This window comes from Lytechinus variegatus, chromosome 19 (genome assembly GCF_018143015.1).
Source record: "Lytechinus variegatus isolate NC3 chromosome 19, Lvar_3.0, whole genome shotgun sequence".
In the NCBI taxonomy this organism is placed as follows: Eukaryota; Metazoa; Echinodermata; class Echinoidea; order Temnopleuroida; family Toxopneustidae; genus Lytechinus; species Lytechinus variegatus.
The window spans coordinates 12,504,215-12,517,746 of record NC_054758.1 but is presented as its reverse complement, the minus strand read 5'-3'; the positions used below and the strand labels follow the sequence as shown (position 1 = coordinate 12,517,746).

At 37.9% G+C, this 13,532-nt stretch overlaps 1 protein-coding gene and 1 long non-coding RNA gene across 2 annotated transcripts; both read right to left on the bottom strand.

Moving 5' to 3' along the window:
• Positions 1–518: 518 nt before the first annotated feature.
• LOC121406047 lies at positions 519–5,385 on the bottom strand. The gene is made up of 2 exons (XR_005968749.1): positions 5,280–5,385; positions 519–595 (listed from the first exon to the last, which is right to left on the bottom strand). It is a non-coding gene; the product is annotated as an uncharacterized LOC121406047 (long non-coding RNA).
• Positions 5,386–5,584: 199 nt separating this feature from the next.
• Positions 5,585–11,755, bottom strand: LOC121406282 (CMP-N-acetylneuraminate-poly-alpha-2,8-sialyltransferase-like). The gene is made up of 5 exons (XM_041597299.1): positions 11,745–11,755; positions 10,478–10,628; positions 7,337–7,458; positions 6,065–6,154; positions 5,585–5,588 (listed from the first exon to the last, which is right to left on the bottom strand). The coding sequence occupies exons 1-5, from the start codon at positions 11,753–11,755 to the stop codon at positions 5,585–5,587; spliced, it is 378 nt and encodes a 125-aa protein (XP_041453233.1).
• Between the last annotated feature and the right edge of the window lie 1,777 nt (positions 11,756–13,532).

Here is a 13,532-nt window from a genome sequence, read left to right as displayed (position 1 = left end):
AACCATGAACTATTTTCTATCTTCTCATTATAAAGTGAAACAAAGTTTGGCTTTGCAGGTGTGCTGCTCAATTGTGGTTTGATAAAGAGTTCCCGTGTTGTCAGCTGCTAAATTTGAAATATTTCATAATCCATTGAACAAAATACAAAAGAGAAATGGAATGACTTCATCAATACTTTCTTCTGCATATATAATCCGTATGATGTGTATAGAACAGTCCTGTTTGTTTTAAAATATGAGCGAAATTTTAAAATGTCTGTCGTATTCCACATCCGCATCCGATTTGGATGACGGTTTACGCGTTATGCTTGTTTGATCTTTCTTTTATTTATTCAAATCATAATTTTAAGTTGTTGGGATGGACCTCCCCGTTAACAACTACCCACATTAAGCTTGACGATTCCCAAGTTGTGGAGTTGAACGAGAATGGCGAATTCGTCATTCATGGAATGGGACCCCGTTGCATGCTTCATTTTGTCAAAGTAGTGATAGCGTACGTTGGTCTTTTGATTTCCGAATCGAGAAAAAAATGGCCAGAATCCATAGAGATCCACCTCATCACAGATTTGTATAGCCATTGAAACGAAGTAGAAACCTGTAAATGCAAAAAGGATAAAGTCAAGAGGAGTCCATGTGTAGGATCTTATCGAAACCTGGATAAATCTTTTTGTTAAAGTCCGTGTACATAAGTATATTGTTTACCTCAGTGTTCTGTAGTCATGGTAGGTTGCCTGACATTTCAATAGGCATGTGTTATAATCACAGTAACTTGACTGTTGGCATCATAGTTTGCCTGGCGTTTCAGCAGGCTGGATTGTCACAATAAGTAGACAATTATGTTAGCAGGAGTGTCGCATTACAAAGTCTTTATTTTACATATTTCTGTTCTGTGCGCTGATCAAAGAAAAGCTAAGCCAGCTCACTCTTACAGGCCCTATCTCACCAACGGAGACGTCGCCGCGACAGTCTCCAACTTATCAGTCGCTGCAGTCGCGGAGACGTCTCGGAGAGAAAAATGACTTGCGCTCTCACCAAGGAGACGTCTCGATGGAACGTTTGAAAGATCATACACCTGACTTGGAGCAGGAGGAGAGATATCAGCACGCGTTCAGTCACGTGGTTTCTGAAGTGGGTCAAACAGTGTGAAGAAGTGTCGCGGAGACGTCTCCGCAATGTATTATAATTTTTTTTGGTCTCCAGCAGGTCTTCGCGATGTCTCTGAGACGTCTCTGAGACATCGCGGCGACGTCTCAGCAGTTGCGGATATCATTAGTCTCCGAGACGTCGCAGCAACTGATGGAGACTTCTCGGAGACGTCGCGGATACTAGAAACAGTCTCCAAAAATATTAAACATGTTTAATCTTCTTGCGACTCCTCGGAGACTCTTCAATTTTCATGAGACGTCTCAGAGATGTCGCGGAGACGTCTCTGCAACTAGCAAAATTTGTAGTCGCGAACTAGTCGCGAGCTAGTTTCAAGCCCAGTGAGATACCCCCTTACCTTGGAGGTAAAGAGTAGAGGGACAACGATATGCAAATAGCTTCCAATTTCTAAAGAAGTACAAAAGAAATACACAGGTGCAATGTAACCTTTGTTCCGACCTGTGATGCCGCCAGTTTCATGGAAAACCTAAAAAAAATTATTTGTGGTGAAAAAGGATAACTGGGATATTTCCATTTTTATTTTAGCACCAACATAGATATTGAACACCTGACGAAATATATATCAAAGGCGTATTGTGTCTTTATACAGGGCGAACTATTGACTGTTTCAAAATGTGATAAAAGCGGATAATTTGACATTTTTTAAATCAACGCTCTACAAAATCCCCGACACTTCCACACTTTAGAAAACCTTTTGATTAGTTTATTGGAATGTATCAATTTGTGATGCTATATGTCAGAGCTAAAGGGGGTATCTCACTGGGCTTAATACTAGTTCGCGACTACAAATTTTGCTACTTGCAGAGACGTTTCCGCGACATCTCTGAGACGTCTCATGAAAATAACAGAGTCTCCGAGGAGTCGCAAGAAGATTAAACATGTTTAATATTTTTGGAGACTGTTTCTAGTCTCCGCGACGTCTCCGAGAAGTCTCCATCAGTTGCTGCGACGTCTCGGAGACTAATGATATCCGCGACTGCTGAGACGTCGCCGCGATGTCTCAGAGACGTCTCAGAGACATCGCGAAGACCTGCTGGAGACCAAAAAAAAATTATAATACATTGCGAAGACGTCTCCGCGACACTTCTTCACACTGTTTGACCCACTTCAGAAACCACGTGGCTGAACGCGTGCTGATATCCCTCTTCCTGCTCCAAGTCAGGTGTATGATCTTTCAAACGTTTCGTCGATCCTATTTTGAAATTGTTGCTGCCACCACCTTGGTGAGAGCGAAAGCCATTTTTGTCTCCGAGACGTCTCCACGACTGCAGCGACTGATTGTCGGAGTTGGAGTTGGGGACTGTCGCGGCGACGTCTCCGTTGGTGAGATAGGGCCTTACCAGTCGAAATAATTTTAAATCACATTGCAAGAAATAGTGCAACATTCCTTTCTGCTGTCCCCAATAAAAGTGAGCAATGTATCTCATATTATCCGACCAGAAGCAGCGTTAAGTCATTTCAAGAGCATGCTTCTTTTTGTAATTCGCCTTAAGTGTGTAGTTAGGCAGGAATCTCTTGTCTAAAATCAGCGAGAAATATGCAACGAAACACATTTGTAACATATTTTATCATTGCGGCATCAAAGTGGTTATAACGGGATATTGTTGGATGGTTCTCCATGCATTAAAACTCCTTGCTCTGACTTTTGATTTTGGAGAAGGTCTCTCATATTTCGGGTGTTTTTCTAACCAAGGAAAAGGGTATATGCCGCTCAACACAGTGCAGGCAGGTTCCGCTCTTATCAATGCTGATTTGTAAGTAATGTTTATTTTATATATATTTTTTTAAGTTTCTTATGCTTTATAGCAGGTCTGTTTCCAAGAAAAATATGTACTTGTAGTCTTCTCCTTTTGTCACAAAATAACATGCAGTTCCTATTTATCTCGATTCTTCAAAATATAGTTTCTTATACCTGAAATGAATGCAAGTTGTATTTTGCGGTTTAAACAGAAAGTCAACAGTTCTGTATCATTTATACAAAGCTTTGTTTTACAAATTATGAATACTTTATGTGATTTCCCGAGTGAAAGCAATTTATTTTGCAGGTCTGTTAAATTGCTGGTATAGATTTGATCTACGATCGAGTCAGAGAGATAATACACCAGATATCTCAACTGGTATATTTTCTTGATTATCAAAAAACTCATGCTGAAAGCAGCTTGTTATTTATATACTTGTATAATGAATAATAAAGCTAATTTTAGATAAGGTGATATATTTTGGTAAATAGAATAGTGTATTAAAAGGGCCTTTGCTGTTAGACGGCTGTCAACTTAGGGTCAGCTATATCGGCCTAGGGCCGACTCTCTGTGTCAATTGGGACCTTTCGCAATCCTCACGGACGCTAATATTACGGTCATCTAACACAAAAGTTAACGCTTAATCATACACTTGATTTTTAAGATTGATTGTACATTATAGTCAATAGAATCAAACGTAGAAAACTGCTCTACAATCAATGCTAAGCTTTGTGTTACAGGGGGGTTACAGGCCCTACAGATCTGCTTTTCGTGTGCAAAATCCTTTCCCGCGACACCCGCACCATACAAACATGTATATTACGACTGATGGCTGGAGATATTCGAAATGCAGGGCCTAAAATAGATAATGACATGGATAAGAAAGTGGTTTTTCAAACAAATCGAGTACATATTGAGTGAGGAAAATCTTACTAAATGAAGGCTTAGATATAGATCATTACAGTCCATCGAATCGATAATGCATTTAATGTGGATTATTGGTGGATCACTGGCAATTGATTTCATGGGTCACATCAACCTCTGTAGCCGAAACAATTTCTGTACACAGCATATGCAATGCGTTTCTTTTGTTCTATTGTTTACTCTTTCTACACAAACGATATGCCTCTAGCACACGGGCATTATGGGCATTATGTTTTACTTTCCCCCAGAAATGGGGGATTAGATTCAAATTCCGGGGGGTCCACTTCCATCAATGAGTGGATACCAGGCACGACCATGGGGTTTCGAAAAGTACCCTAAACAAGGGAAACAATTCTTTTACAGATTGTGAAAATGCATCTCTTAACAACAAGTATTTGGCTTGTGAAACACTGCAAGCATTGGATATACATGTATATCCCTTTTTTCAGTATTTTAAACATCGTTTTGACACCCTTATAACGTTACATAGGCCTATACGTAACGTACTTGCCCACTGTGTCCCTAGCTTTTAAGCGTGGTCGCTCCTGGTATCCTCTAATCAATGGAAGTGGGCCCCCGGGCTGCCTCTCGAGCTATTGGAGGAGTTAAATGTGGCTTTGGAAAGTCGTCCTCAATCGGATATATCGCTGTTACCATAGCAGAAACCAGAATTCTGCACACGAAACGCATATTGAATGTTTCCGTTGCAGATGCGAAACGAAAAAAAAATCTCATGTCACACAATTTGCATTGCAGGACAGAGTTTTACGACCATGATTACGGGCCCAAAAAGTCTTCCAAAATCAACTACCGTAGTAAATAAGCGTGCGAGTCCTTAAACGAAAGGTCGGGAATGTCATTCAAGGGAAATGACACGCACTGAAATCAGTGAGCTACTATCTCAGATTCGACCGTAATTATTCCTATTGTTGATGCTAAAACTCCAAAGCTTCAACTGATCTCTGGTTCGTCATTCATCAAGGACACGTGTGTTCGCACTCATGACGTCATTTGCGTCTTCATCGTCTCATACTCGTTCCTCATCCTAGCCATCGTCGATCATCGCCATACTTGTTCTTCGTCGTAACCGGATCTTCGTATTCGTCGTTGATTGTCGTCTCTTCCGTCTTCAAACTCCACATTTTTATCGGTAATATAATTTCAAGGCCTTATCAGATCGATCTGCTCCCATAAACTTGGAAAATCGATTGCTTATATATACTCTCTCTCACTCTCTCACTCTCTGTTATATACTCATTTCATAATTTCTATATACAAAGTTTTATTGATTATTCATTTGCCTTACGCAGGGCGAGTCGAAACAGCCGATTTGTCTAATTCTAGACAACGTACAGCCTGAAACAGGCATGGCAATTTCATCATTGAAACGGCTATTTTCGACTCGCCGTACGGCCGGCCGCGCAAGGTCAGGAAACTGCGACTGCGCATTACCTGTCGAATGTCTTGAATGCAGTGCACCAGCGGCTCCCCCAGAATTTGGAAAAGGAAATGAAGTGTGCTGGATTCATGCATGTCATCTGAGGTTGCTTCAATTTGACCACAGACATTGCCTTCATCGAACGAGTCACGGTCCCTCCTGTGCAGAAGCAGGGTATGCTTAAGATCCCACTGTATTTTGAAACCTCGGCATTAAAAGCTTTATGTGACTTTGCTGATTGCAGATCTCGAAATCTGTTTGCAGAAAAAAATAAACAGATTGAACATAAATAGGAAAGCGTCATCAATATACCAGATATTCATCTACAAACATGGAAGCAAACACAGAATAAGGGGAAATGGCTTGCAATCCTTAACATTATGACCATTTTCTAACGAAAGATTTGGAGTAATTTCTAAATTCTAATTTTGACGTTTTTTTTTTGGGGGGGGGGTTCAAATTTCGCCAATGCGCGTTGCAAAAAAAACGGAAGAGGACTGCGCAAAAAGGAAATGACAAAATGAAATACGAGCACAGGAAAGAATGGTGCATAATTGATTACACGACATAGAGAAATGAATACTAATGGACACGATGATGATGACGGCGACGATAACGATGATGGGCATGATATGACGATGATAGCGGTGATGATGATAATGGCGATTTAGATGATGACGATAATGATGATGATGATGATAACAATGATAGTAAAGATGACGATGATGATGATGATGATACTTACAATTATGACGATAAAAACATTTGCACCTTGGTCTTTATTACTTGGCAGACTTACCTTGTACGTAAAATGCTGGGGTTCATGGAAACGTAATCATTTTTCATCCCAGCATCTACTTTGAACGGTTTGAGCGGAGCCATGTTACATCTGTATACCAAAAAGATAAAAGGAAAAGTTACGTTAAGACCTGAACCCTAAACCAAACAAAAAACGATTTTTTTTAAAGATCTATTCCATTGACTAATCTGTAAATTTAATTGTGAAAAATCAAGTGTACGACCAATCGCTAACCTTTGTGTTACTTAACACCCCGCGGAACACAGTACTGACTTAGACATTAGGGACTCTTTGCTCTTGAACGCAGGACGGATTTAAGAACAATGTATCGAAAATGCCCGTCGAATGGGAGCGAATAGGTAAAAGGGTTTTGTCAAAAATTGATAAGCCGAAACAGCAGTTTCATTGAAAACTTCGGAGCTGTAGAAAGAAAATGCAAATATGTCGGGTCGTTTGTCAAGAGTTTGTCACGACGAAACTGCAGTTTTGATTGACCAACATTCGACGAAAACAATATCGGTTCTTTGCCATGACGGGCGTTTGACAATAGGTTATGTTCTTGAACATATTGAATCCATCGTGCGCCGAGGAGGGACGATTCCCGACTAAAACGTACGTCTGAAACCAACAAGACTCGTTAAGACAAACTATTTGAGAGGTCAAAGCAAAATCAAATCGTGGTTTGGGATTTGCTCAATTGCACATCCAGGCCAGCCACACTTCAATGTACCGTTTGAGAGGTTTGTTCTTTAATATCTCTAATAAGCTTCTTTGTATCGAATTGTGAATTAGTAAGGCCCGGTCCCACTACACTGCACGAATGCAAAGCGGATGTAAAATGTAAAAAGAAGAATTGCCGTCCGTTGGAAAACGCTATGTATCAGCCGTGCACTCATACGCTCTATCCATCGAGCATCCGTCCACTATATGATTTCATCCGCGCAAAAGGCTTTGAGCTGCATAAAACTTATAAAGCAAATGGACTTTTCGCCGACACAATTAAAATCACAATCAAAATTAAGATAAATAATATTTGTCAAAAATAGTTTAAAAAGCATATGGGTTGAAAGAAGAGCAAGGCGAACAAAAGAAATTGATCTATTTTCGATGTTCTACACTTCTGTTACAGATTTGCCATTACTTGTCCCATCTTTATGGACCTTTTCTTTTCAGGGGAAATACTCTATACTAGATATATTTCATTGATACATTATGTTTCATTCATTACATCGAGGAGACCGATTTCGGAGACAAAATAATAAATTGGTTTACCTTATGACGTAATCATGCTTATCAATATTTTTTCCACATCCACTATCTCGCAACGAACCACTATTTCCCACAACAGCACACGAGCGGTACCTCTTTCCATTGGGTAGATTTATTGGATCAGTCTAAATTTAGATATAAAAGACGATAAAGCATTGTGATCAAATACTGTGAAAAAAAAAGTTCCATTGCATCTTGGTTCTTTGGGGAAAATCTAACAGCATTTTTTTTTGTCTGTATGTATTATGTATACATACAGTACCAGTCAAAAGTTTGGGTACACCTGCAAACAAATATTTTTTTTCAATCATTTACAATTAATTCACTTGTGCTCTTCAAACACAGTCATAATTTAGTATCAAAATATAGGGTAATTCTCAGGCTCCAAACTAATTTTATTTTGAAGCTGAAAAATCGTTTCAGAAAAAGGCGTATCCAAAGCCCCATCTCTCTTTTCAACTGCCAATTTAAGTCAAATGGGGATTTTTTTTTTTTACTTTGGGTTTTTAGGGTTTACTCTGTGCGTTTCATAGTATTTGATTGGTTTTTAGTGAAGAATCTTTCAATATTTATTGATCAGTAGACAAAAAACATCACTTCTAAAGCAAACTAAGATACCCTAGTGGTTGAAATAATCATATTTCCAAAAGTTGCCGGTCAAAAGTTTACTGTCTCCTTTTTTTTTCTTTTCTTTTATCATTGATAATTCAATTAAACCATTCAAAATGAGTCTGAAGTTAACCATGTCTTTTCGCTGAATACAAAAATATAAAAGAAAAAACAAGTGTGATAAGTGGAATTGAGATGAGACAAGACATGGAGCCCTCTTGTGGACTAGATGTTACCAATTACACGGAAATAACATACGTGGGACTAAAGAAGAGGTCGTTTGCAATCGGTCGACACTCGATATCAAATGGAATCATGAATGAATCAGTGAATATCATTACAAAACAAAAAAATGAAAACCGAACCGCGGAATTCAAGTGAGTTCGACGACGACGTACCGAAGTACGTAGGAGTCTACTACGACTTACATCGGGCGATGATTCGTATAGGCTCCACTACACTTCAATACCGCTTCCCTCCTAGAGGGGCCTATACGAACAATCACCTGAGGTTTACTAGATCTAACGTTAGGCCTTCTTCACTTCACTTACTAAAATGGAGCCTAGATTTGTGTTACGTAGACAGGAATAAACGTAATTTCTGAGATTCTCGAAATTTATTAAGCATTTCTGGATATGTAACGGTGAGTGCAGCCAACGTAGTTTAGCAGATAGAGACTGAAGCTTAGCTTAGAGTTTTGGATTTGGTCTAACGTTAACATCAAAGATTGGTGGTGATGTCTGATGAGCAATGAGGAATAAGAACAGCTTTTGGACAAATTAAATTGGGTAAGTATGTTTAGATTTAGGCCTAACGTTAGACATAGATCTAGGCCTATAAGTTAGGTCTAACTTTTTAACGTGTTAACAAGTTAGACCTAGACCTAATTTTAGAGTCTTAAAAAAGTTAGCGAAATCTAACGTTAAATCTTGTTAACGACAACGTTAGTGCTGAACGAAACATTAGTTAGATTTGGTGCTTGACCTAATTCGACAACAGAAAGATCATGTCATGTTGTCTCCATCTCCTATTGGCCAATTGGATCAGAATGTGCACCTCATCATGGCTCAACATGCATTCTCGCTCTGCTTTGGATCCTGGACCTGGGCCGGACTCTAACTTAGATGTAAGCCAAAACAAACTTGATTTTGATTAGATAAGGGTCATTCACTGCATTAGACTAAAGTTAGGCCTACTTATACCAGTTCCATGAGTCACTGTGAATACCATATTCATAAACAACTAAGCTGCTGCACACATCATAGACCAAACTTTATATCTACATGTATGCCATCATTCAAGGCTATCTAATACATTTATAAAGTAACATATATTGACTGATGGGGAGTGTAAAAACATTCTTTGCACCGCCGAAAGAATTTATATTTTCACTCGTGATCATATTTTCCCCCAGCTATGACCCCTCGGCCTCGGGAAAATATAAATCCGGCGGTCCAAAGAATGTTTATATTACACACCCCATCAGTCAATATCTGTATAATAACCCATCCACCAGGCTTACTGAAAATTTCTCGCGGATATGGTGGCGTTTTTCGCCAATAGCGTATTTTAGCATCCACCTCGCAGGCACTTTCTGCAATGTTCATAATATATAGCGCCATCTGATCTTGAAATGCTTTATTCCCAGGCGCATGAGTGATGACGTCACAAAAACCTTTTCCGTATTTCAACGTTTTTAATGATAGAAATGAAAGAGTACCGAAGTTCGACGTTACAAATTTTCCATTTTTGCACTTTTGATTCCATATTTTGGAAGAGTACGATAAAAAAACACTACCAATTTTGGTGGCAATCGGTCCATGGGGGCCTTAGATATGACCTCATGAATACATAATTAGCCCTATTGAAGTCAATGTATTATTGGCCCGGTTCTAATGTTAGGAACCAGACCAGTATTAATACACTGATTTAAATGGGGCTAATTATGTATTCATGAGGTCATATCTAAGACCCCATGGACCGATTCCCACCAAGTTTTGGTAGAGGGAGGTTTTCATCATGCTCTACCAAAATATGGAATCAAAAATGCAAAAGTGGAAAATTTGTAACGTCGAACATCGTTACTCTTTCATTTCTATTATTACTACTCCAGTTTCATACCGGCTCAAGCTGACTTCCAGCGCCCACTGTACAAAAACTATACAAATTACATGATTATCGCGAATTTTCATCATTCGTATTAACCATCCAAAGCAATTTTTACCTTGCATTACACCATACGAGGTGGAAGCAGGGGGGAGAACGGAAGGACGTGCCCCCCCCCCCCATTTTTTTGGTTGATAACTTTTTTTCTTTCTTTTTTTTTTGCTTGTCAAAAAAATTAGGTGATACACTCATAAAAATTAGGTTAAACCTTTTTTTGGGGGGGTTGTAAGTTTTTTTACCTGTGTCCATCCCAAAATTTCAGCTGGACCCCCCCCCCCCTAATTTGTTTTGCTTCCGCTGCCAATGCGTTAAACATGTTAAATGTCTCAGGATATGGTAACATTTGTCAAGTAGATAACTCATTCTTACCTTTGGAAATAATTTAAACAGCTCAGGAGTAATTCTTACTTTGCTTCTCCTGTCGACTAATCTTACACTTTCATTTATTTTGGTGTTCCTTTGATGGAGAATAATCGTTGTGGTATCGTTTAAAATTGATTGGAATCTCGCAAACTCTTGTCTGTAAAAAGGAGTAAAGAATGAAAAAGGGTACATTTCTATGCACTTTGCAGTTTTCTCTGTTAAACATATCAACTGAAGGCCCGATCGAGGTTTAGGTTCTCATTTGACAGAATAGAAAAAAATGAAGGAGACACGCAGGCAATCCTCAAATTTTCGATATTCTTGTTGCGGATCCCAAGTTGACAGTGCAGGTGTATATAAACATGTGTGTGTATATAAATAAATATATATATATATATATATGTAAAAATCACAAATGGTTTAGAAAATTCCGTAGAAATAAAATCGTAGATTTTAAAAGGAGCATATAGCCCTAAAAAATGAAAGGTAAAATCACACTCTTCGTCAGTGCCCATGATGTGACAAAAAAAAAGAGAATTCAAAATCCGTTTCTGAAACAGGCGTGAAAAACACGTCTATTCATATGTGTGCGTGTACATATATATGTGTGTATATATCTATATATATATATATATGTATATTTATGTAAATATTGTGTAAAGAAATGGATGAAGAGAACAATGGTAGGCGTAGCTTAAATCAAGGTTCCCCAGAGCTATCTACCCTTTGGAAAAATTGGTGGTGCCGAAAAAAATGTCTCTGCCGGGAATCGAACCCGGGCCCCAAGCTTTGAACGCCGGTGCCTTAACCACTAGACCACTGAGACGGGTTAGAGGTTAGGGCGAGCCTGATCCAATTGACCGTCAGATAGACAGATTTTCGACACCATACCAATTATAATTTCCTTTGTCGGGTGAAGTTGGGTTTTGAACAATGACAAGCCGCCATGTATATATATAAATATATGTATATATATATATACATTTAGATTTAGATTTATTAATTTTCCATTCACAAAGCACAACAAAATCAAACAATACATAATCAAATTTAAAGTACAACATCAATCAAAATAAGGTATAAACAATGAGAACTAATGCAAACTAAAGTATATCATGTATATTTGACTATAATAACTATATAAAACAGAACGGAGGGGCTTGCCAAGAAAAGCAAAGCTTGTATGGGAGGCAAGCCTCCGTAACTTAGTTTCAATACGTGTATTACAAAATATATATAGCGGGGTGCCCATTTTTAGTGGCAAGGTATCTACCCTCTTTTCATGGTTAATGCTGCATTCACATTTCTCCTACGGCGGCCGTACGGTGAGTCAAACAGTCGTCTTATTCAAAGCACCTATATGTAGTTGGTACAAAAAAATGTTCAAACGGCTGTATGCTTTTGACTAGCCGTACGTCCGCCGTAGGGGAAATGAGACATTTCCAAAGACAGCCCAAATTGTATTGCATTGTTAGAAAATACTTTCTTCTCTAGCCCAACAGCCGTCGTTACCCCCATCCTACATGTCCTATCTACGCTGTCAATTAGATACGAACCAGCAACATTAATAGCCCCATCTGAAGTCCTCAACTATTCATATCAGGTTAAGTTCATTACCCATAATGCAATATTGTGAGCAATTTAATTTTCTAATTATAGAACCACTTGAAAGATAAGATACAATGTATATTTATATATTCACTTCGCAATGATCATATTACCAAGTAGCAAAAAAACAGACCTACTTTTCCTCTTAAAACATTTTCTCCATTTCCCCTCCGCTTCCTTTCCCTCCGAAATTACCCAAATTGCCTTTCCCTACGAAATTACCCATAATTCAATTTACTATTTTACATATTTATATATTTTATACAGATCATATTTACGTAATACATCCACATCGAAATGATCACGTTGACAAGTAGCAAAACCGGTACGATTCTTTAAAGGACAAGTCCACCACAACAAAAGATTGTTTTGAATGAAAAAGAGACAAATCCAACAAGCATAGCAGTGGAAATTCAATCGGACATAAAACAAGATTATGACGCCTTTAATTTTCGCTTAATATTACAAAACGGTTTATGCACATCCCGGTCGGCAAGCAAACGAGGGGACTGATGACGTCACCACTCATTATTTCTTTTGTATTTTATTATATGAAATATTCTAATTTTCTCCTAATTGCCCTGTTAAATAGATTATAATTTCTTTTCAATGAACATCTGGAATTACCAATGTTTTAACATTTTATGGGTTGGTCAAAATGGGCCTTATTGTCAAATGTGTAATAAATGAAATATTGTATAATTCAAACAATAAACAACAAAAGAAATAGCAAGGGACATCATCGACTCATTTGCATATATCACTGAGTTGTGCATATATCTCTTCTGTGAAAAAATAAGCGAAACTTTAAAATGTCATAACTAGTTTATTCTTCGTACGAGTTTTCAGCATTATGCTCGTTTTATTTCCTCTATTGACATGATTGATTCAAATCAACGTTTCTGGGTGGACTTGACTTTTAGTGGTTCCGAAAAATCGGTTAAAAACTTACCTCAGCGTATCTGCATTGACTTTATTTGCTTTCCAATCTTTCTTCAATAATTGTTCATAAAGATATAGAAGTTGGTCGTCCACGTCTTTGAAGTTCCATATTTTGCCTAACAAAGAACTGTTGCTTTCTCTAAAATCGACAAGAAATAAAAGTAGATAATACCGATAAGAAGATAAACTTTAAGAAAACGTGGATATATTCAGTAAAAGCATGATAACCAAAATAGCATTATCCTAAGCTTCAATTATATTTCAAATATCTATAGCGCTTTTTCACAGGATATATAAAGGACTTTATATTCTAAAGTGAAATTATTGTTATTGGCTTTATCATAAATAATAAATTTAGTGATAATAATATTCAGTTATAGGTAATTATAATTATGCAAGTGACAATTACTGATAGTGATACTAAAGTTTACAACTGGTGCTTAATAACAAGTATGATATATTTCAATTATAATCGTTACTATTTGATACTATTTTCTTTATCATCAATACA